The 25,918-nt window shown below is 32.6% G+C and overlaps 2 protein-coding genes across 5 annotated transcripts in view; one reads left to right on the top strand and one right to left on the bottom strand.

The window, feature by feature from the left end:
- Positions 1 to 7,322: 7,322 nt before the first annotated feature.
- On the bottom strand, positions 7,323 to 8,438 carry LOC110099586 (pathogenesis-related genes transcriptional activator PTI6). The gene has a single exon (XM_020826786.2). It carries the CDS (start codon positions 8,187 to 8,189, stop codon positions 7,422 to 7,424), a length of 768 nt encoding a protein of 255 aa, XP_020682445.1. The 5' UTR covers positions 8,190 to 8,438; the 3' UTR covers positions 7,323 to 7,421.
- An 8,210-nt stretch (positions 8,439 to 16,648) lies between these two features.
- LOC110099583 (NADH dehydrogenase [ubiquinone] 1 alpha subcomplex subunit 1) overlaps positions 16,649 to 25,918 on the top strand; it is a 24,704-nt gene continuing 15,434 nt past the window's right edge. For 3 of the 4 annotated variants that reach the window (XR_002303467.2, XR_002303468.2, XR_002303466.2), the window contains exons 1-2: positions 16,649 to 16,859; positions 16,986 to 17,075. Coding sequence is in view for 1 of the 4 variants with exons in the window: in XM_020826780.2 (XP_020682439.1) it covers positions 16,749 to 16,859; positions 16,986 to 17,075 (201 nt within the window). In the remaining 3 variants the exon portion in view is untranslated. The remainder of the gene's footprint in view (positions 16,860 to 16,985; positions 17,076 to 25,918) is intronic. The other variant, XM_020826780.2, reaches the window with a different exon arrangement.

Here is a 25,918-nt window from a genome sequence, read left to right as displayed (position 1 = left end):
CGAATTAGTATTTGTTATAAGTTAGAATTTGAATCTTTGGGCCAAACTTGGGCTTTAATGCCCAAATTCCACTCTGGGCCTAATGCTCTTTAGCAAAATTTGTTTTTGATTTAAAAAAAAAATACTAACTTATATAAATATAAGTTATATTATTTTTTGTGCAAAGATTATTATTATTATTATTATTATTATTATTATTATATGCCATTACTTTAAAACAAGTATATTATATCTATCATTAGTTCTATAATGCAACATCTTCCCATCACATTTTATATCAAAAAGAGAAAAAATAGAAGATGAAGTGCGATCGTACTCTTTCGTTGTCTATAAGAAATTGTTATATTTGATATTGAACGACTTTTTTAAAAAAAGTAAAAATTGGGAAGCAAAAAGTGAGGGGAAAATGACATAATTTGAGTCCAAATAAGCTCAAATCAAATACCTAAAATAAGATTGAAAACTTCAAGACATTAATTGAAAGGTCCAATGATATACAAATCATACATACTTATTGCCAAATCGAGCATCTCGACTAGGCAAATCCAATAATCTTAAGATTATTGGATTTTGATGTTTGTATGATACTTAAATGTTGAATGTCCCCATAATAAAAGGACAACGGTCTTTCTGACCCCAGTCTCCTGCCGATTACGGTCCTCCCGACCTCCATCGCCTACTACGGTCACTCCGACCTCCATCAAAAGGCAACGATCTTTCAGACCCCGGTCTCCTGCTGACTACGGTCCTTCTGACCTCTGTCTCTTGCCGACAATGGCCCTTCCAACCAAACAAACATGTCTATGTTGATTATTGTAACTCCCACAATGTAATACGTTCTATATGACGTACATTTGTAACACCAAGCTAAGGCTTTCTCCCTAAGAAGGGCCTCATTTGTAACCAACTCAAATTCTAGTGGATTCATTCAAACTGGGCCAGGCCCCGTGGTTTTTCTCCCTTTTCAGGGGTTTTCAACGTAAAAACTCTGGTGTCTCTTATGAACGCTACACCCTCTAACTTATCTGATTGTGTGCTGGATCTTCGTACAATGCTAAGACGTTTATATATTTATCTACTGCCGCGAATATTCCAGGACGCAACAATACTTAAATGTTGAATGTCCCAATAATAAATTCACAATTAATTTTATAAAAAGCTGTGGTGGTCCTAAATAGACCGTTATGCTTTGTTTGGGACGGCTTTCTTACTGCTTCTTAACGCAGCTTTTTAGTACAAAAATTTTAGTTTTTGTTCTAAAAAGTTATTTTAAGAAGCAGTAAGAAAACCGTCCCAAATGAAGGCTTAATTTTATCTATCTTAATTGAGAGCAATCAACTAACTATCTTTAAAATTGTGGATATTTACACTCGTTAACTTAACTCATTTTAAACATCATTTTTATATTATACGAAGGAAAAAATATATATACTAGCCAATCACCTTCTTGCGCATCATATGTATTTTATACATACTAAATTATACAAAAAAATAATTAAAAACTTTATTATTCTAAAATTATTATTGTCATTACATTTTCTTCTAAAATCTCTTTGGTGGAGTACATGTATGTGGTAACGACTAAAGAGGCATGTTTTAAATGAACGTTAATATGTTCCATGTGCAAGTTGGCCCAAAGCAAAATCTTTCGAGATGCATAAAATGGGCCCACTATTGTACTTTAATTAAGGCCCAACCCAACTACATCAAGTTTGCCCCCTGTTTAGTCTATTTGTTTTTCTATAAAAAGTAGGGTGAATTTACATACAATTAAATATTTGCATATATAACATTTAAATTTGTATATTTATTTTTATATCAATTTAATGTCTAAATCACATCAAAATATATGCATAAAAATATACATTCTATTTTACATAATTTAATAATAATTTCATTTTTAATACAATTTAAATATTTGGTGTTAGTTATATGATTACATAAAAATTTTATGGTATGTATGTAAATTCTCTAACAAGTAAAATTTGAAAGGGAAAATCTATTTTAGAATTCTACATTTGTTTGCAAAAATGCTTATAGAATTGCTCTGATAAAAGTTTTTTTTTTTATTTGGGCATTAAAATTTCTTCGTCTTTTAAAAAAGTTGGTTGGCAACCAACTTTTATAATGATCACATTCCATAAATCTGAGAAAAATATTCTGATTCTATCGTAAAAAGTAACAAAGGTCGTAGGTTCACAGATGGATTGTTGAAGTCTCATAACAGAGCTGGATGTTTATCATAAGCGACAAAAATTAGATGATAAAAGTCGGGCATTGGCGGCGATACTTCAACCCAAGACATTTTGGTGTCAAAGTTCTCAACCAACAAACCAAGTCGAGTTTCAATAATTTGAGTGCTTAATGAAATTAAAATGAAATGATATTAGGCTCGTAGAATTCATCTCTTCGATCCATTAGTTTTGAGTATAAGCACGTAATTTTTTTAGATCGTTTGGGAAGTTATAATTAACTAATTTTAGGCTCATTGAATACGAATACGTATCGTTGATACGCATAATTTTACTATAACCACACAAAAATTGGAGACCATTCATCCTTCAATATATGCAAAAAAAATTTAATAATATTTCGAGTCTTTGGTTTGTGCTTATATGGAATTAGATCAAATCACTTGATCAGTTGTTGATGGATTTGTTTCGCCAAGACATTCAGACGATTATAAGCCTATTGAAATTGGAGTTGGCGTGGTCTTGAACTTAATTTTAAAAAATTTCAATTCAAATTTTGTTCTCATATTTATGTCAATCAAATAAAATTTTGGGAAAAAAAAGGATCACTGATAATTTTAAAATAAATTGGATAATTTTAACAAAACCAATTATAATTTGATAAATATATTTCAGAACCCAAATTGCTTATATTTTATCAGTCACCCACCTTGAATTCTACTAACTACTGCTTGCTACTTTCTCACTTCTTCATAAAAAAAATTTTAATAGAAAATAATTTTTTCAGACAATGACCAAAATTTTGATTGATCACTATTTTCTCGTTGTTTTCTATAAATTTCTGTGATAGATAACTATAGCGACGAAATTGTTTCTGTTACAATAAATTCACAATTAACTTTATAAAATACTATAGTTGTCCCAAACAGATCTTTAATCTATTTTTAACTATAGATTTTTGTTTTATTATAAATAAGTTCTTTAATTAGCATTAGCAGAATATGAACCCTATCATTCTCAATTTCCCTTTGCTTCTCCTATGACAACAATTCATACAACAATGCACCCCATCAAAGTTATTTTTTCTCAATTGTTATTGTAGAATATTTCGCATCAAAATAATTTCTAAAATATTAAAAATAAATTATAATTGTTTATAAGCATTAGCAGAATAAATTGCTAACAAACGACCATCTTTGCTAATGTGAACCCTATCATTCTCAATTTCCCTTTGCTTCTCCTATGACAACAATTCATACAACAATGCACCCCATCAAAGTTATTTTTTCTCAATTGTTATTGTAGAATATTTCGCATCAAAATAATTTCTAAAATATTAAAAATAAATTATAATTGTTTATAATTGTTGAAGGCTCGAGTATTCATGATAGTAAAGTACAAAAAACCTTACGTCTTAGCATTAGATGAGTATCCATCATACAAACATAGCAAAAAGAAACATCAATTTTTTTTACGTGGAAAACTATGAAGAGAAAAATCATAGGGTCACGCCCAGTTGAAATGATTTCACTAGTGTTTAAATAAATTATAAGTGACTTATCCATCATTGAAATTGAGCACAATCAGATTACAATAGCCAACCGTTGGGTTGAAATCTAGCGATGAATGGAGATCGAATGAAAATCAGGCGATGTTCGATGGTCGAGCAGAAATCCGGCATCAGTTTGTGGCTAGGAGGAAGTCTGACACCAACTGGTGGTCAGGTGAAAATCCGACGTCAGTCGGTGGTCGGGCAGAAGTTCTTCGTTAGTTGATGGCCTGGCCGGGAGGAATTCCGGCATTAGTCGGTGGCCGAGAAAAAGCCTGACGTTATTCCTGCAATGGTTAGTGGTTTGAGGGTGGTCGATGAGGAGTTTAGTGGCAAGAGAACTCTAGTTTCTCTATCTTTCTTCTCTTCGTTGCTTGGGCTCCCTTTATATGAGAAATGAGTAGTACATTTATAGTTTTCTAAGAGTAGCATGACCAGCAAATAGGTGAGAGACCAAGGGTAAGTTAGGAGTGATTTGAATGGATGACCGATATTGATCCCTTTGATCGCAGACTATTTACTAGGCATTTGAATGTCATAATTTTTTTTATTTTTTTAACCTAGAAATGCTTCCATATTATTCAAGAAAAGGATACAAGTTCAAAACAACCATAGGGCTCGCTAATGCTCCCAAGAGCAGCAATACATGAGAAGAGAGAATCCTAATGAGCCAAAAAATCAAGTCACACAACAAAGTGTAAGTCAAAATACAAACGAAACATATGAAACAATTTGGACTCAGGAGGCAACGCATACCCATCCCAAGCTAAGCAGGGGCCCTCCATTAGAGGCAGCAAACCAAGAGCACGAAACCACAATTCTCAAACTGTAAAAAGACCACTAAGGTTGCCAACAAGCAAGGCCCATGAGATAGTAAGTACAATGAAGCCTTATCATCATTGTCCGAAACAAACCAGCAGCCATCAGAAAAAACATCAGCAAAGCAAACCGCAAGCAATAGAAAAGAACACAGTTGGAAAGAAGAAGAGACGACAGCAAAACTAAATCGAGATGGACAATTCATTTCTTCTTAGATTTACGTTTGTTCCGCTTACTTTTTTTAATAGGAATACCAATATCAACAATTTGAAGAATAATCACATCAAAATCAGAGGCTTCCTCATCAAACCCCTCCCCAACAATTGAAGAAAGATCATCATTCAACCAATCATCATGCATGACCTCAAAATTCCTCGCATAACAAGTTAGATGAGCTCGCAAATAATCATTAGAGAGAACATAAGTGGGAACATCAACCATTCCCGATTTTCCCCCCATATCATCGCCTTTAAGAACAAAAACACTAGCACCCTCACAATAATTAGGAGTCAAAATCCCACCCGCAGAAGGATCACATTCACTGTCTCTATGGTTCAGAGGAATATAATCATCAGAATACTCAGTTTCACAATTACTAGTATCAACATTAGAATTTGGGGATACAATAGGACTAGTTACCAAATTAAGTAAGCAAGGGTTAGCGCAGGCAGGTGCAAACGACACATCAATAGACAAAGGAACCTCAATTCCATTAATATCTTGGATATGGGGATCAAGCACAACAACCGGCGCAACCAAAGCATCAACAAGAGCATCAAAACCCTCCATACCAACTACAACACTGATAACCAAGGGGTTTTGCGGCATGTTAAAAACCCCCTCATTACCCAGGTTATTGAACTTCACAATATTAGGAACTATTAACTCCACACCAGCATTTGAATGTCTTAATGATATCTGAATTTCGTAATACTAGGGCTCGTCATATTTTTCACGTCAAGCCACTCAATTCGACTATAAGCATGTCACGTTTGTAAATCATTTGATTATTCAATTTAAGGTTTGAACTTTCCAAATGACCTTTGGGTCTTCGATTTGGACCCAGTTGGGTTCAGATTGAGTCGAATTTGGTGTCGTTGGGTTCATATTTTCGAGACGTTTAGTTCGACTATAAGTTTGTTGAAATCGGAGTTCGGATGGTCTTACATTTAATTTCGGAAGTTTCTAATTTGATTTTGTATCGAGATTCATGCCTAATTAATATAATTTTTTTGATGATATATCATTAATATTTAAGAAAACTTTTTATATTTTTCTAAAAAATTGTAAATAAAGTCATATGTTATGTTATTCAAACATTTCTTAATATTGAAAAATAAAAAATAAAGTATAATATCAAAATAAACATAATTTAATAAAAGCTTAATCTTGATTCATTTATCTCCCTAATCAACCCTCATCACCAATCCGGTTAATTAACCTGCCACCTGATTAGATTTAAGGAATAATTCAACCTTCAAAATGATGACTCGTACATGACACGAATGATCCGACCTTTGATTTGGTATTTAATGATTAACAACGTAATTATGATTGCTAATCCAACATATACGTTTAATTAACATATCATTGCGGACCCCACTGACTTTTAATACCCAAAAATTGAAAATAATTTTTTTTTATTGCCATAAATTATTCTCTTATAACAATAAACATCAAACTACTTTGTATACGGATACATGAAATAAAACAAAAATGCTATTTACATCCAGTTTTTATCATAAATTTTTAAAGAAAAAACAAAATTTTTTTTTAATATAATATAATCATTTAGAGAGTTGAGATTGACTTAGAAATAGTAAAGTGGTTGAATTAGTGATTGGTCTAAAATTTTCAAGATTATTGGGTGAATTAAGAGTCATTATCATCATTATTAATAACAGTAACAACAAGTTTTTATCCCATTATGTGAGATCAGCTGCTTTAATACTTTTGCTCCATGACGACTTATTAAAAATCAAATTATCGTTTAAATCTAATAAACAAGGCTATTTATAATAATTTATAACATTTTTTTTAAGTCTACTTTTACCTATCTTAATGTAGATTAGATTATAAAAAATCTAATCTCGTAATCAAGTCATCGGAAGGAGAAATTATTTTGCATGGAGTCCATACGAGAAGAACCGTCCAAACATATGAGTGCACACACTGTGTACAAATTTCTACGCAGTGTGTATCAACTTTTTATACACAATGCCTGTACATAGTGTCTACACTTACAGTCCGGACGATTCTTCTCGCTCGGATTTCGCACAAAATAATTTCTCCATCTGAAAACTGATATTTTATACGACCAAATCTTCTAAGATGACTCACTCTAACCTTGTATGCCATTAGAACTACTCCAATCTTTACGTGCATATACTAATTTTGCATTCTATCTCTAATAGAAAAATGTTTATCATCAATTGAAAAAAATTATATCAACATATTTTAATATATTTTTATATCAACATGAAACTATAATTTAAATTTTGAAAGTAAATATTCAAATTATAAGATATTTACATAAAAATAAAAATAATGTACACAAGAGATCAGGTTTCTTAACTGTTTATACTTTCATTTGAATTAACAAATTATTTATTTAAAAATTTAGTATTTTCGAATTTACATGAAAATGTATAAAACTTTGCTTGAGATATTTTAACCAATTTTCTTATGAGATTATTTAAACAATTTTGAATTTATTTTAACATAAGTATAAGCAATGAAGGAAAATTAAAAAAAATATTATATTTATAGCAAAATAAATTATTATTATTATTTTTAATTTGATCAGGATTTTTTAAATATTCTTCTTACATTACAGGGGTACTATTGTCATTTCACACGCATTAGGTAACGATTTCCATTGAAAAATCCTCAGCACTAAAATCATCCAAGTCGACTTCCCAGTACTGCCGCTTCGGCATGCAAAACTCCGTTAAATATAACGGCGGACCCACGCTAACGCCGAACACGTCGACGTCGCCGTAACAGAAAGAATCAAACGGCGTCTGCTCGACCGCGCAGGGAAGCACGGAGGTCGGAGATGAAAAGGGGCAGGAGGGTTCGTGGACGATCTTCTCCGGCTCCGCCTCACAATCAATTAACGCCGGCGAAGGTACCTTCCAAAGCGGAAAGTTCGTGACGGCTCTTTCTCCCTTGATCATGACGGCGGCGGAGTCGTAAACGGCGGCCGCCTCTTCCGCCGTATCAAACGTCCCGAGCCAAATCCTTCTCCTTCGATTCGGATCTCGGATCTCCGCCGCCCATTTACCCCATGGCCGCCGGCGAACTCCACGGAATCTCTTTGAATAGTTGGTTTCCGGTGAAGCAGCACCCGTTGTGGTATTTGCCCGCGGCGATACTGAACCCACCTGGAAACCGATTTCGTATACTTGCCTCTTTACTCGCCGTGGAGCAGGGTTTACAACTTCCTCGTCGCTGGAAGACGAATCGGTCGCGTCGGCGTCGGTGAAGAAGATCCGAACAACTCTGCGATCAATTCTCTTTGGTTTTCCGGCGACCATCGTCTTCTTCTTAATTGTTGAAAAATACTCGGAGTACTTTACCGGAAGGCCGGAAAAGTCGAGGCGATGGCTTGGGCGTGAGATCTCCATGGATCCGACGCGCCAAGCCTAATTAAGATCGACGATTACAGAGCGATTCGAGGTTTCATGAAAGTTGATTTGGGTTTCTCCTTCTGCTTTGGGGCTGAAGAGAGAAGAAGAAGCGAAGTGGCAGGATTTAGAGCTAGGGTTTTATGTGAGTATTGGGGGTTTTAGAGGTCGGAGGATGAAGACGGGAAGGTTAAAGGTAGATGAAGGAAACGAAGGAAGCAGAGGGATTAGTGAGACTGAAGCGAGTATATATTTATATATATATGCCGGCAAGAGTTCATGATTCGTTAATCCATAGATATGCTCCATTTGAGTTTTTTTTTTTTTTAATGTGATTATTTTTTTTTCATATTAAATAAGGTGCAACGAAACATTTAAAGGGATAAAGACTTAGGATTAGGTTTCATTTGGGACGACTTTCTTACTGTTTCTTAAAGCAATTTTTTAGTTCAAAAGTTTTAATTTTTGAATTAGAAAGTTGTTTTAAGAAGCATTAAGAAAGTCGTCCCAAACAAAGTCTTAGTTTGGTATGATTTTTTTATTGCTTCTCAAAGTAGCTTTCTACTGCAAAAATTAAAAATTTTATACTAAAAATCTGCTTTGAGAAGCAATAAGAAAGTTGTTCTAAACGAAACCTTAGACTTCATTTAAGAAACGTTTTTTAAATTTAAGACTCTAACTATAATTTCTGTTTGGCTAAGTATTTATGAGCTAGGAAGCTATTTTCTTATAACAACTTTTAAAAAATTATTTTTCTCATAACAACTTTATAATCACTTTTATAAAAAGTTGCAATTGCCCCAAGCATATCTTTAGGTTTCGTTTAAGACAAATTTTTATTGTTTTATTTTTCATATTACAATCCCAATTTCAATTTGATCATTATCTTTTTATTGCTTTTAAAAAATTAATCTATGCAAGAAAGCTATTTTTTGAAACAGCTTTTATAAATATTATTTTCAACACAATAGCGATGTATCTATTTTTATAAAAAACTATAGTCATCCAAAACAGACTTTCAATATTATTGTTATCGTTAATCTATTGATTAAATAACATAATTTTGATGATTTTAAAAAAATTATAATAATAAATTTGAAGTAATTATGCTAATAAATTTAATTTATAATGAATTTTAAAATTCTTAAATTTACTTATGAATTATATCTATTTAATTTAAGAGATAAAGATCAAAATGGTTCAATGGTTTTTTATGAAGGATCTAAATGTTTAATTATCTAAAAGTTTCAATTTAATCTCTTTACTTTCTAAATTGCTATTTAACTAATCTGAAATGACTAATTTAATCCCTATACAATGGATTATGTCAATTTTTTTTATAATAAAGAACTATTTTGATACTTCAGAAAAAATAAATTAACATTTTTAAAATTTATTGTCAGCTCTTTTACCAAAAAGCCCTTCCTTTTTCCCGCCAGCTGTCTAACACAAGTCGTGGAGTGTGATTCACTCTTTCATTTCCACCATATACATAAACAAAGCAGCACGAATCTTGAAGCATATGTGGTTAACATCGTAATAATTTCATCTAGTTAGATCCGCCGTCCAATTAGCAGTAACTAAATTGTGCGGCCATGACTCGAGCGCTTAAGTATTTGAAAGTTGCGGCGGGCCCCACGGTGAACGTGTCACAGTACAGCCGCCACTGTGGGCCCCATGGACCCACGTGGGTCCAGGCATTTGCCGAGCCCGCCATGGGCTTCGGCTTTAGTTAGCGCAATTAGTCAAGCACTACGGGGAATATTAAAAATCCCCTACGTGGATAATATAATCAAATTAGAGAGACCTATTTAAAACACACCAACCTGCACCCACCCGTTGAAAGTGGGCCCTAGCATTACGATACTGCGGGTGATGGTCAGGTGACGATGACGTAATAATTGGTTTTTTTGGGTCCCACAAACGTCCGACCACGCCACATGGACAAGTTTCCGAGTCCACGTGGATTTATTTATTCTGTTCTTTCGGGTATTATTTGTGAGAAAAAATCCGCACAAATTGGGATAAAGGCCTGATTATATTGTTATTGGTTCGGATTTTAAAGTTCTTATTAGACATTTGTAAGAGGGGATTGTGATTTTGGATGATCAAATCGTTAATAAGAGTTGTTGCGGGCTAGAATATTCACGGCGGTAGAGTGAATAAATTTTTTACCTTGGCGATGCTCGGATATCTAGCATACAAATAGAGACAGAAGTAAAACACCCGTTTTTTTTTACGTGGAAAGCCCAAAGAGGACAAAAAACACGGGCCTTGCTTAGGTGAAAAGATTTCACTAGATTTAAGTGAATTACAAAACTTGATCCATCCCTTGACTTAGAGGTAGTCAAATTACAATAGTTTGTAGAGTTAGGTAAAGGTCTGGAGATAACCAAGCAAAAGTTTGACGATGACAGGGCAGAAGTTCAGCTGATGGGGAATGATCAAATGAAGGTCGGGAGGAAGTCCGATGACGTTTGGTTGCCGGGTGGAAGTCCAGAGGCATTCAGCAGTCCGACAAAGGTCGGGCTTAAGTCCAGCGATGTTCGTCGACTAGGTGGTGGTCCGACGAAGATCTGGCTGAAGTCCGGCGATGGTCCGTTGCAAGGCGATAGTCATATTTGAAATATATGAAATTTTAAATGTTTAAATATGCACTATTTTAAAATATTTATTTTATCTACTTTTTTTTTGTAGATTTTCTTTGTTAATATTAAAATATATCATAATATTCTTAATAATTCCATATATTAAAAATTAATTTAATTAATTTTATAGAATATTTTTTTTAATTTAAATATTAAGATAGATATAGCTTCTTATAGCCCTTTTTTTTCTTTTCTCATATAATTTTCTTATATTTAGTAAATAGATAAATAGTATAAAGATATATAAGCATGTTGTTTGATATAAGATAAATAAAAGAAACTATTTTGATTAACTTTGAGAAATATATAAGGTATAAATATATTTATAGTGTTAAAATAAATTATTTATTATATAACTGATTTTTCATATATATTTTACATGAATTATATAATAGAATATATTAAAAATTTCAATAATAATACAATTAAAGAAGAATTCCCAAACAAAACCTTAGATTTCAATAAGTGTTAGGGATGTAATTACTGTTTATTCTTACAATATAATATTATTATTTATTATAATTCTTTAATAATATATTAATTGCTACTTATAGCTCCAATCTATAATTTTAAATCCATTTACTTAGGAGTACAAAAAAATGTCCAAATTTCTATTTTCTTAACACTTTAAAAACAAAACTTGAAATTAATAGAATCAACAAAAAATAATTAAATCCATTTTCTAACATTAAATTGATATATTAAATTAACAATATTATTTCCATAAAATTTGTGGATATATTTTAGATAAAATGATAATTATAATATCTTGAATTACAACCATTAATCACTCCAAAAAATATAACTGATTCCACTACATCTACTGAAATAAAATAATATTTATCATCATAATAATACTTCGAATCGAAATTATATTAACATTATTGATTCTAAAATAAAGCTACCAAACACATCAATGATTGTACCCTATCACTTAATGTATATACACAAACAAACAAGAAAGTGAATAAATAGGTTGAAATTCCCTATCACCAATGGCACAAAGAATAATAAATTTGGCTTTAAAACTTGTGGGTAGCATTGCAATAGGCCTTCATATGCTCAATACCTTTCTTTCTTTTTTGGAAAGGAATTTAAAACTCCTAAATTTGGGGGATTAGTTAGTATAGGAAAGCTTATTGGAATATAAATGGCATTTATTCTTATTAAGAAAATTATAATATTTAATATATTTGGAATTATTAAGAACTAATCACTTTCTTAACCATTATAAATATGTGATTGTGAAAAGTCAAATTTGATTAAAAAAACATTGAGATAATATTTGATCTAAATTTCATCAAAAATAGATTTTCAAATATGATACAATGTTTTTTAAAAATTTGCAAAAAATATTAAGAAAATTACATATGTGAATTAGGATTAGGATATTAATTATTTCTCATAATTGAGCTATTTAGATCACTAAAGTCATTAGACCCACTAATTATTTTCTTAAAAAGGCATCGAGGAACTTCTAATGTAATCATTCTATTTTAATGCCCATCGTTTTCATATAGTTGAAGATTTTATGGAAGAAAGTATTATTTTCTATGAAGTGACTAAGGAAATTGAAGGGGCTTTGTATGTAATTTATCACAATCCTAATACAACAAGCTTGATAGCTAGGGACCAAATTACAAATAAATAATGCCGCTATTTTTTCCTTTTTTTATATTATTTTTTCCCATTAGAAATTTAATATGAGAAAGAATACATCAGTAGCTTAAAGCTTGGAGCCCAAGAAACATTTATTAGTCACATAGATGATTCAAATGTTGACTTCGGCCCTACATAACTTGTTTCCAAAGGAATTGCTTTAAAAAAATTTTGTATGAGATAATCATATTTGAATAATTCTAGAACCAAAGACATAGTCTTTCTTTGTGATATTTTAATTATTTCGCTGTTGCGATGAAAATGAATTTACATCACGAATTAGAAACCAAATATTTTGAGAAGCTGAGTGAGTTGTTTGAGGAGAATCAGTCAACATAGATCATCAAGAATTTAACTGGTTTATGGGACGTAATTGACTAAATACTTGTTCAAAAATGAAATCATATTTATCTACGAGCAACGTACCTTATAAAAAATAAATGATGTGAATTTACTTTTTTTTTTTTTGGATAAAACTCATATATGAGGCCTACATGTTAATATGAAAAAGGAATTACAAGTCCTTAGCGAATCAACAGGGGCGGATCCTCATTGAGTTGAGGGGAGGCCCCCCCTCAAAAATTTTTTTTTTTAATTTTAGAGGGATATTTTGGAATATTTTGAGTATTTTGGGTATTTTGCCCCCTCTCAAAAAATTTTTTTGCCCTCATTTAATCAATCCTAAGGGCATCTCCAACCGAAAAACTCATTTTTCACTCCAAAATACAGTAATACACCAAAATGCAGTAACTTGTCTCCAACCGAACTCCATTTTCTAACACAAAAAAGAATATTCCTAGTATATTCTTCTTCATATTTCATTTTACATCTTTTTAATCATTAAAAAAAAAAAAAAGCAAATGGCGGGTGAACAGTGCGACGCCAAATATGGCGTCGCACTGTTCACTGGCGACCTTATGCCGCAGAAAATAGCGCTCCGTTGGAGCGACATTGAGAGCGGCAAACACTCGTTTGCGTATCCATTGGAGATGCCCTAAGCATCTTTGCCCATCCCCCACAAAAATTTTTTTTTGCCCACCCTGAAAAAAGAAGCTGGATCCGCCCCTGCGAATCAATAACCTTCTAAAAATATAACATTTAAAGTAAAATCTACGAGCCTTTTATTCTATCTATTACAAATTAAACTAGTAGAAAAGAAATACAAAAAAGAAAAACAAAGCCAACGAGAGAAAAAATGCCATAGAAGAAGATGAAATAACATTATGAGTCAAACGATAGCAGCCGCCCAAGTAAGGCTCCCAAACAATTAGCACCAATCCAATGAGGATCAACCACAATAACATGATAGAAGCCTGCAAAGGACACAACAAACCACAATAGGAAAAGAAAAAGAAACCTGAGGTGCCAAAGGATCAAACAACCACATTACAACGAAGGAAGAAGATATAAAAGGAAGACGTCACCACATAGAAACAACCCAAAACCCAACATGCACTCAGATAACAAACAAACACCAAATGACATAAATCCAAAAACCACCATCCGAATAAAAAAGGACAACCAACAACCAAAATCACCACCAATACAATGAACAAAATAAAAAGATCTAACAACATCAGAGAAGAACCAAACTATTTCCTTTTTTGCTTCCTCCTACGACATTTGCCATCACCAAAAGCAAAAGCTTTTTTCACTAACGTGGTTAACCTTCAAATCATATCTAGCTTGAATAATGTCTTTAAGCTAATCAAAGTCATCCCCATCACCCCCACAAGGTTAGTAACCAACTAATCATAATCATCAAGCCAATCGTTTTGCTCCAAACAATTATTTTTCAAATTACCTGCCTATTAATCTTTCCAAAGCCTCATTAGAAATGAGTGAAATTGGGACTTCTCTAACCGGTTCCAACAGCGTCACAGGAGAGTCAGAATAAGCCTCAATAATATATAGTCATAGGAAATGCACAGGTTCATGTTTTGCACTTTTTTGTATATATATATACATATGAATTTATTTTTTTCCCTCTTTTTTTTCTCTCTCTCTCTCTCTTTCTCTTATATCTTGTTTTTTCATACTATAATCTCTCAAAAATCTTCTAAGTCCACATATTATTCATGGATAAATTCGAATCAAACATTATTATTACTATTATTAAAAAATAATAATAGTGTCTATTTGAATAAAAATAATATATATTTTTTACATTCTTTTCTCCTATTATAATCCCTCAAAAGTCTCGTGACTTCAAATCTCCAATTAATGTTTTGGAGCTTCTAATTAAATATGCTCTAATCCTTTTACTTTTGAGCCAATTTGAGCTCAAATTAGACATATTTTTATGTCATTAGGTTCATCTCATTGAGACATTCATTTCAACCATAAATTTGTTAAAATTAGAGTTTGGATGATCCCGTATTTAATTTTGTAAGTTATCAATTTAAATATGCCTCAAGATTCGCACTTGTTCAAGATAGGGGTGTCAATATTTGACCCGATCCGAATCCGACCCGAAAATTTCGGGTTCGGGTTTAACATTTAGACCCGTTTCAAAAATCGGGTCGGGTTCGGGTTAACCCTTTGACCTGAAATTGACTCGATTTTGACCCAAAAACCCGATTTTAACCCGCCAACTTGAGATTGACCCGATTTTGACCCGTTTTTGACCCGAAAAACAGGAAATAGATCCATTTTTGACCCGAAAAAGAGGAGAAAGACCTGATTTTGACCCCAAAAATAGTCATTTTTCATTGGAAACGGGTCATTTGGGTCGCGTCGGGTTGACCTGGACCCGAAGCGGGTCGGGTTCGGGTCAGGAAAACTGACCCGTTTTCAAAAACGGGTCGGGTTCAGGTTGACCCGAATAGTGCCGGATCAGTTTCGGGTTCGACCCGAACCCGACCCGTAACCCGAAATTGACACCCCTAGTTCAAGATGATTTTTTGTGATATATCAATACTCATAGTTATTATTTCAAAATTTCTCATGAAATCTTGTTAAAATGGCAGAATTTTGTTTTTGTTTTTTCTGAACATAATCCTACATCAATATTCCATGCATTTATTTCTCTTTATGCTTGTAATGTAGAGAAAATATAAAGTCTAGTTCGAATGCCAGCCTAATTTTAAATCAAAATTTAGAATTTTCCTTCAAGAACAAAACAAACTGAAAAATATTGATTTCAATATAATTTTTAAATTACCTTTTCCTAAAACTATGATTAATTTTAAATATTTAAATAATTTCACATAGATATTTATTTACAATGCTTACAAAAACATGTAAAAAATATTATAAAATTCAACAATACATATTTGTTGCACAAACAACTAAAATAATAATAATAATAAAAAATAACATAATATTTTGACGCAAAACTCATCAGAATTATTTGTTTTTTCTCTTAAATTAACCTTAAAAAAAGTGATTAAAATTAATTTAGTTTTATATCTTCATCATCATCATTTTTATTTTAGAAAACTTGCTTTAAAAAGAATTATATTTATTATATTTTATTATTTATAAAAGTGATTAAAGACAAAAAATAATTTTAACAATATAGTTTTTCAATTATGTAAAATTAAAAATTCTTTTCAAATGAGTTAAAATTAAAACTTAAAAATTTTCAAACATCATTTTTTTTCCACTAGAAACCAAATAATTTAGAAATAAAAAGTATATCAGAAATTAATTTAAATTGCATTATAATTAATTAAAAATAATTAAATTTATCTTAAAATTAGTATGTGTAAGAAATTATATTACTTTAATTATAAAAAAAGCTAATAATTTAGATAAAATTTATATAAAAATATCATACACAAATTTTCTTCTTAAAATAGAAATTTAATACAAAATAAGCCCCTTAGTGGCGTTCCGCACGACTTTTCGAGCAAATCCAAAGGCTATATAAACCACTTTCAGAATCTTATAGTAAAATCGTACTGTTGACCGCGCATCTTTGCCCCAGGATTGTGTACGCAGTCCGAACGCAGGGATAGGTTCGGATGCTGCGTATTTACTGCTTATTTGTTGCGTATTTTTTATGTATTTAATTTTTTCTACGTATTTTTTGCGTATTTATTATGTATTTAGTGAGTATTTAGTGAGTATTATTTATTTGTTATTTTTTGGCACAAAAAAATTTTATATAAAAAAATACGCAACAAATAAACAGTAAATAAACAGCATCCTAACGCGTTCGGATTAAGTACACAATAATTTCTCTTGCCCCAGAGGGCCTTAGACGACAGACGCAGAGGTATTCTCGCTAATTTCCGAAGCAATTCCGATGGGGAGGTTTCAGTGGTTGGAGGCTGCTCTGCCTTTGGGAATCATCGCCGGTTTGCTCTGCGTGATGGGAAACTCGCAGTATCAGATCCACAAAGCTTATTATGGCCGAGTAATTTCGAGATTCTTTCTAAACGAAGCTCATTTTGAGGATCCGTTTTCTTCCGATTCGTGTCGTTGGTCTTTCATTTTGTGATAATGATTGTTACCTCTTGTTTTGTTTTTTGGGTTTCTTCAGCCAAAGCACATTGGAAATGATGTGTGGGATGTAGCCATGGAGAGGAGGGACAAGAAGCTTTTGGAGGAGGCTGCTGCGGCGGGGAATTAGGTTTGTTTCTGAATCGCGGTTTTCTATACTCCTGATTTGCTTTCTGATGATTTAATTAGAGGGCTCATCAGTGGCGCAATTAGGATTTTGTCTTTGAATTAGGGTTTGATGGTACTTGCGTTTACTATATATATATATATATATATATATATATATATATATATTTCTTCGTTTCTTTTTTTTTTTTTGTTATATATATATATATATATATATATTTCTTGGCTTCTTCGTTTTTTTATGACAAGCTTTCTGTGGAGATTGCCCACTTTATCTTTAAATGTAACCGTGTAACTTAGTTTTGTTTAATTTTTTTTTAATGGGAAAATTAGGGGCAGAGCCTGATATCATTGACTATGAAAAATAATTACATGAAGAAAATTACTATAAAAATTACAACTCGATACCAAGTTATCCAAAGAAAATTGAGTTGAAAACAAAAATGTGCATGACTCAAAAAGAGAGCGGAAGAAAAAGAAGCAAAATCTTTCAAAACAGGAACTCAAAATGAACAAAATTTCACCTAAACATCATATAACATTTCATCAATAACAATTCAAAACCATTCTTTGATTGCCTGTGGACCGTTCAAGGAGATGAAGGACCATATGGGCACATTGACATTCATCATAGTCCTGCAAAAAAATAGACACCCAAAGTATGAAGGGCAGCAAAACGATTTATGAAGTTAATTGAATCCATAGCCAAACAGCAAAGCAATAAAATATATTCACCATCTGAACGCACCCCAAAAACAACGGAAGCCAAAAAAGCAGCAGCTCCAAATAGATGAAAGAAACCACCATCAAAGCAACACTAGAAAAAGTAGCATCTTTGAAAAGAACTACAGAACATTGCCTGACAAGAACATCAATCAACCCAAGCAAAAGAAACAAAATATGCAGGAGAAATGAGTTTAGCAGCAAATAACAGAATCCTAACAAAAACATCTCAAGTGATGAGGTATCTTTTCTTATAGAAATTTTTTTCAATTGGATCCTTTAGAGAGAAATTTTTTGGTGGATGTGTGGCTTTACCCTTAGAGATATGATACAAAATGAGCATATACGTGAAAAGTTTGGATTAGCTCCAGTTGAAGATAAGATTAGAGAGAGTCGCCTTAGATGGTTTGGTCACATAAAACGGCGGCCTTCCAATGACCCGGTTAGGAGAGTAGAGGTATTAGATTTGACTTATGTTAAGAAAGTTAGAGGCAGACCTAAAAAGACTTGGATAGAAAATATTAGGAGTGACCTTTCTTTATTAGATTTAAACGAGAATTTGACCTTTAATAGGACACATGGAGAAAAAAGATTCATGTAGCTGACGCCACGTAGTGGGATAAAGGCTTGATGTTGTTGTTGTTGTTGGATCCTTTAGAGAGAATTTATTTTTTTAATTTTAAAATGCATAGTAGATGCGTTACCAATAGAATCTCCACATATTTGGCCATTGTGTTCATGTCAAATACGATATATAGAGCAGCGGTTTGATAAAGAATATAAATTCTAAGCAGCAGGTCTAATGTGAGGCATATTGGAGATATGGAAAAACATTTGCAACAGGCTAGGTCGAAGCAAAAAGGAAGCAACCCAAGGCAAAATATTGCAAATGATGTTGAAGGTGAAATCATATTAAAACAAGAGATGAGGGCCACTTTCATTGTGATCATTACAAAAATTGCAGGCTGCCTGTACATTAATACTATGCCTAATCAGGTTATTTGTAGTTACTTTGGATGTGTTCCAAAGTGCTCCGAGTTTTTTAAATGGGTAGTTATGCTTGGAGAGAAAATTGGAATTAAATTATTATGATGTTACTTTGGATGTGATCAATGACATAAGTTATGAACAAATTCATACAAAGATGGAAGCTATGTGCAAAGTATTTTAGTGTTGGGAAACAAGGAAGTAAATTAAGTGTTGAAGACTAAGAATATTAAAATAAATATGCAGTAAATTAGGAAAGATAAAAGTGAAAAATGATTATGAAAGAGAGATGATTGGAGTAGCATCTATTTAAGATAAGCCTTTAAAAAATATGCTTAGCTTATTTGGGAATAAAGAGAGATGACAGGAGCAATAGAAAGATAACCAATATAAGGAGTAGATACAATTAATGTGTAAGGATTATGAAGTAAATGGGTAGAGTAAAGATGTCATTGCTAAAAATAATGCAACAAGACATGCAATACAGAGTTGCCAAATCTTCTATTCCTCAACATGAATTTAGTAGAGGAGGAGGATTAAAAAAGTTGGCATTTGGGTAGGAGTAAGAATGATCACAATGAGATGATATGTAGAATCTTACAAAAAAAATCAAATTTATCCGTGTTAAAGCCTTTGAATATGCTATAAATGCAATGAATAATCAATTTATTATATTTTAAGTTTCAGTTAAGAGTCTTCCCATTGAAAACCATAATTACATTTCTATGTTATTTAAGCTATATGACAAACAAAGTTGAATTCGATGAATGTTCTTTCATAAAATCATTTTAGAAATGCATAAATTCTTATATTTGGCAGTTTTAATGATGTTAAATAGGATGAATGGCTTTGATCTAATGGTTGATGGCTATCAATAAATGATTAAATTAAGTAGAATGAAGATTCTTTTCTTGAAGGGGACTAGTTCACACACATTTGAAAAATGTGCCCACTCTACTGCTTTGGTATGTAGTTGCCCATCCATCAATCATTAGTGAAATCCTATTATTTATTGAAAAAACTTTGATGACTATATAACTATTTATAGTATTTTCACTAGTTTATTATATATATCTTTATAACTTTAACAGATTACATATTAGACATATGGGAGTATTGGATTTAGTGTCACATCAGATAATTAAAAAGTGTTGGTTTTGAAATAATATATGGCTGGCTATCACTTATAGGATCAAGCTTTTGGGTTGAAAATGTGTTTGACCGTTGGTAATTTGGTGTATTAGGCCTAATTTTGGTCAACTTTATTTTACACTTTCTAAAAAGTGGTATTAGAGTCGATGATTTTATTGGGGATCAAGTGATTCATGGCTTGGGTGGGCTTTTGGTGCATGATACCTGATGATGTTGAAAAAAGGGCTTTTCTTTGATGTTGGAGTGGTGGACTATGTTGAAAGCTTTCATATGAGTGGGATATTATGAAGACATGTGACAATAATGGGTTTATTTTAACATCGAATAATTGAAAAAATATATTTTGTAGGTTTACCATGTGGATGCCAGATGAGTGGAGAATGAGTGTGTTAATTCATATTTTTAAGAATAAAGGTGATGCACAAGATTGTGCGAATTATAGATGAATTAAGGTAATTTGTCATACTTTAAAAATATGGGAGCGAATTATGGAGCATAGGTTGCGGCGTGATACTATTGTTTCTCAAAATCAATTTGGATTCATGCTGGGTAGGTCGATTATGGAAGCCATACATTTATTAAGAGGTTTGATGGAGAAATATAGAGAAAATAAGGAGGATCTACATATGATATTTATTGATTTAGAAAAAGCATATGATAAAGTTCCAAGAGAAGTGCTATGAAGAGTTCTTGATAAGAAAGGAGTTAATAACGCTTTATTCAAATCATTAAAGATATGTATGCAGGAGCTATTACTTGTGTTTAAACACAAGGCGGTTTGACCAAGTATTTCCCTATTTCGATTGGGTTACATCAAGGATCATACTTAATCCCATATCTTTTTGCTTTAGTCATGGATGTTCTCACTACATCTGCAAGAGGATGTGCCTTGGTGTGTGCTTTTTGCTGATGATATTCTTCTTGTTGATAAGACTAGAGAGGGAGTTGAAGGTAAACTTGAATTATGGAGGTCAACCTTAAAGTCTAAAGGTTTTGGCTTGAGTAGTTCTAAAACAGAATATATGGAGTTTAATTTTAGTAGTAATAGACCTAGTAAGGGGATTGTGACTTTGGGAGATCAAGTCATTAATAAGAGTACACGTTTTACATATATTGGATCTATTGTTCAGAGTGATGTTGAAATAGATGGGGATATTATCGTCAAAATTCAAGTTGGATGGTTGAAGTGGAGGAATGCATCGGGCTTGTTGTGTGATAGAAAAGTACCCCTCAAACTTAAGGGAAAATTCTATAAGATGGTGGTGAGGCCTGCAATGCTTTATGGTGCAGAATGTTGGCCATTAAAAGAGAAGCATAATACTAAATTAAGTGTGACAGAGATGAGGTTGCTCAGGTGGATGAGTGGCTTTACCCTTAGAGAGAGGATACAAAATGAGCATATATGTGAAAAGGTTGGAGTAGCTCCAGTAGAAGATAAGATTAGAGAGAGTCGCCTTAGATGGTTTGGTCACATAAAATGCCGGCCCTTCCAATGACCCGGTTAGGAGAGTAGAGGTATTAGATTTGACTTATGTTAAGAAAGTTAGAGGCAGACCTAAAAAGACTTGGTTATAAAATATTATGAATGATCTTTCTTTATTAGATTTAAACGAGAATTTGACTTTTAATAGGACACAATGGAGGAAAAGGATTCATGTAGCCGACCCCGCTTAGTGGGATAAAGGCTTGATGTTGTTGTTGTTGTTGTTTTACCATGTGGTTGCCTCTCATTCATAGGTTTAAGATTTTGGGTTATAAAGTAGTTCGACCATTGGTGTCTTAGGCTCAACTTTGGCCATATTTTGGTTCACACTCTCTAGTTTTACAAATTTCCTCTGAAATACTTATCAAATTAAGTTTTATGGAGTGTGATCACATGCCTTTCCAAATTACTATACACTATATGAATATCCCTTTAGAGTTCTTGTGAAAAAATATAAGAGAATTGTATTTGTGTCAATTGATTACAAGCAACCATGCAATTATATACATGCTGTACAAGGAGAAAACAAAGTCGAAATATACAAGGAAACCTATCTTGATCTAGGAATTAATTTAAGTAGTTGTTATAAGAAATCACTCATGTAACGAAAGGACTTAACGATTTTGATGGGGAATTACAATATCTGCATTCTTTTAATGCTCCCATTTAAGTTAATGAATAGATATCTTTTATTGCAACTTGACAATAATCTCCTAGAACTGTGCATTTTTAAGCTTATTTGTAGGGACATCTACTGGTTGATTTCTTGTAGTACATATTATATACAACTTAAACCATTGTCTTTTTTTTTGTTATAAAATTTCTATAGATTTCAACACGCTTAATTCTATCATTCTATACAGGATGGTGTGCTATATTTATTTCTAACTTCTTATCATGATTGAGTCATGCAGGTTCATTCTACTTAATATTGAGATCTTTAGGAACAATTTTCAACTACAGTTACTTTCGTGTCACTTGTGCTATTGATCTAAATTCTATTTTGATACTAGACCTTGCCACTATATTTTTTTTCTACTTTTCCTTATGACAAGATGAACTGCTGGAAAGGAGAAGAGAGAAAAAGTAATTTGAATATATTTTTCATAGATGACCATACAACCTTATTTATATAACAAGATGTTATGCTGCATTTAGCAATTTCTATCTTTAGAAACAACAAATTACTTGGTAATTGCTGTAAAAATTTCAAAGGATAGGATATACAAGTTTTAACAAAATTTTTAGGCATGCATCTATATTCTATGGGAATAAGACATGATTTTTCTATAGCTTGCACTCACGCAAATTCCCAAGAAGGGAATTCAACTAGGCTGCTATCCCACATATTGGCAACCTGGATAGTTGGACCGCCAACGCTCTTTCCGAACATGTAAAGGAGATACTCTTCATTCTTAGATTGAATATGATATTTTTAAATATGAGTTTGGTAGTTTCCTAGTTTGAATGTCAATAAACGTCATGCGTGTTTGATCATATAGGATACATATCAATTCACTTTAGTTTTTACTATCAATTTCTATATGTTTGTTTTACTCATGTTGGACTGAATTTTTCGCAATGTTGATGGATAATTTATTGTCATAATACAACTTCATAATATCTTCTTATTTTATTCTCTAGCCATTGAAGATGATTTTATTTCACAATATTTTACAAATTTCTAGTTCAATTTCTTGAAAGTCAACTATAGCACTTTATTTGTAGACTATTTACTATTGATTACTTTTTCAAGTGATTATATTTACTCCCAGGGAGCTGTAATAATCAATAGTAGCTTATCTCTGAGGGATCTTACCTACTCAACATCTGTATATGTTTCTAAGCTTAGTCTTCTATTGCTCTTAAATAAAATTCCTTTTCATAGAGTTGCTCCAGGAATCAGGATTAAATATGAATTGACTTAGAATACTTGCATCATAGGTTGATTAAGCTTCTTGATCAGCATTTTATACCTCCCTTTATCAACGTTTGACCTATCACCTACCTCTCAAAACATATGGTTGTAATTAGTTAGAACATTTAAGGGTTTGCATCCCAACTTACCTCTTTCATTCAAGGGTTGTTTGGTTAGAGGAAAAAGAAATGCAGTGTAGAAGGGATGCATTACTTTTTTGCTTTTTGATGTTTGTTTGGACAAAGTGTAAAGTAAAATAAAACCATAATGCATTAGGAACTCTCCGTTGCAGCTCATTTCACACATAAACAAAACCCGCTTAAATCAAGCAAAAAAGAAATTTGCGGGCATGAGAGAGAAGCCCGCGGTAACCCTTTTTTTTTTTTCTTCCTCCATTATTGTGGGAACCATCGTTGTTCTTCCTCCATCGTTGTTTCGGGAGCTCGCTTTAGGGAAAGTAACTATCTTTCTCCCTTCTGCGTGCTTCTTTGGCCAAATCCCGTAAGTCGCTTTCACTCGCGTCTGTGGCCAAATCCCGTAAATCTACATAAGGGGAAACCGTCAGGGCTCCCTGCAGTTGAGAGATGTGGGCCTGGTTCGATTTGTCTCACAGAAATAATTGGATTGTAGGGGAGAGAAAGACAAGAGAGATAAAGAGAGGTGGAGACCTGGCGGCTAGTGGCTTAGGGGGGTTGGAGTTTTGTGTTGAGAAACTCCACTCTCATCAAGCACGTCAAGGCCCCTGTTCATCTCGTGAGAAGCCGATCCTTCGCCCTCCCTTTCTTTTTCTTTTGCTTCATCTGCGATTAAGATGGTCTTTTTTTTTTTTTCTTTTGTTGAGAAGAAGTGGACTCTTTCTGGCTTGTTTATGCCATTTTAAAGACTTGAGAGGTAGAGTTGTTATGGTTTTGCAATTTGTTTGATTTTCTTGTGAAAGAAAGAATTTAAAACTATATCGAGATTATGATTTTGCAATTTGTTTGTTTTTATTGAGAATGTTGGTTTTTAAACACATTGAAGACATTTATGTATAATAGTTGTATGTCACTTTTTTTGTAGATGTGCTTTTGTAAATGCACAAAAGAATTTTTTTTTGCTTTTATATGCTTCTGCACTTTTGTAAATGCATTGTCGACATAGCTTTGTAAATATATCTTCTTTGATGAAGAGTGTAGAGTCGTGATAGATCTAATAATATTTTTTAGTAATGTACATAAATTTTTATAAAATCTCATAAAATTATCATTATTAATATGGACTCAAACTATTTGATCAAATTAGAATATTTTCACTTTACTCTACAAACACCAAATCAAATGACCTCTAAGTATTCAAAATACATGGGTTTTACTTTACTCTATGTATATCCAACCAAACAGAAAAAAAATAGTTCTACTGCTATCACTTTACAAACAATCAAACATCTTCAGCTTCAAATTATTTATTTTACACTGCATTCACTTTACAACCAACCAAACAGCCCCTTAGTAGATTTAGAATGTTTCTATTTCATTTAGTAGATTTAGAGCATATTTTTATTATAAGATGAATATTCCATATTTTCAGTGAGCCACTTCTATTCCAAAGAAGTATTTGAGTCTTCCCATATATTTCATTTCAAGTTCTTTGGATTGTTAATCACTTAATTAATCTTTTGTTTTTCCTATTTCATTAGAATAATATCATATTATAATCATGCCATCTACATTAAATATTAGAATTGTGATTTTCTCTTACGGGGATCTCTTTATCAATAGAGTGCGATCTTCGAGATTTTGTATGAAGTTCATCCTTTTCATGACTTCAGTGAATCCTCAAAATCATTTTTTTGGGGATTGTTTGAGCTTATATAAAGCATTTGTAAATCCATTTACATGGTTATTTCTTAATACCTTATATAAAAGCGCAGCTGCTACAGTAATTGCTATTTTACTGTAGACAAAGAGAAATCCGGATGATTCTCTCTGTCCGATCTCCAACAACAACAACAACAACAACAACTTCAAGCCTTTATCCCACTATGTGGGGTTGGCTACATGAATCCTTTTTCTCCATTGTGTCCTATTAAAAGTCAAATTCTCATTTAAATCTAATAAAGAAAGGTCATTCCTAATATTTTCCGCACCTAATAATTTGTCCCAAGCTACATGATGAGGACATCAAAAGATCGACGGCTATGATGTGGAGTTTATTATTTTCTTTTGTGTCTTATGTATTAGTTTATTTTGTTTTCATGTTTTCCCATTTTACCCCTAGGGGTGGTCATTTGATATTGTAGCCCCGAGGGCATTTATGTCTTTTAGTTTTTGTTTCATTTTGGCCTATTTATAGGAGGCTTCATGCATTGTACTAGTATTGATGAATGAAATGAAAATTGCTCCCTTTTGTTCTCTTTGTGAGTGCATAACAAGATCTCTTAGTGAGTTCTTCCTTTGAGATCTCTTGGTGAGTTCTCTAGTTTATTTTATGTTTATTCGTTCACCATCTCTCTCTCATTAGAAGCTCCACAAAATCCCCTTCCCCCAAACCCTAGCCGCCGGCTCCCCCACCTTGGATCTTGCCGCCGGCCACCACCACCATCCCG

This window comes from Dendrobium catenatum, unplaced genomic scaffold, assembly GCF_001605985.2.
Source record: "Dendrobium catenatum unplaced genomic scaffold, ASM160598v2 fragScaff_scaffold_858, whole genome shotgun sequence".
Classification (NCBI taxonomy): domain Eukaryota; kingdom Viridiplantae; phylum Streptophyta; class Magnoliopsida; order Asparagales; family Orchidaceae; genus Dendrobium; species Dendrobium catenatum.
This window is presented reverse-complemented; position numbering and strand designations above follow the sequence as displayed.

Bases quoted from the DNA above. Each gene is read 5' to 3' on its own strand.
- LOC110099586 (XM_020826786.2), bottom strand. From the start codon at position 8,189: ATGGAGATCTCACGCCCAAGCCATCGCCTCGACTTTTCCGGCCTTCCG.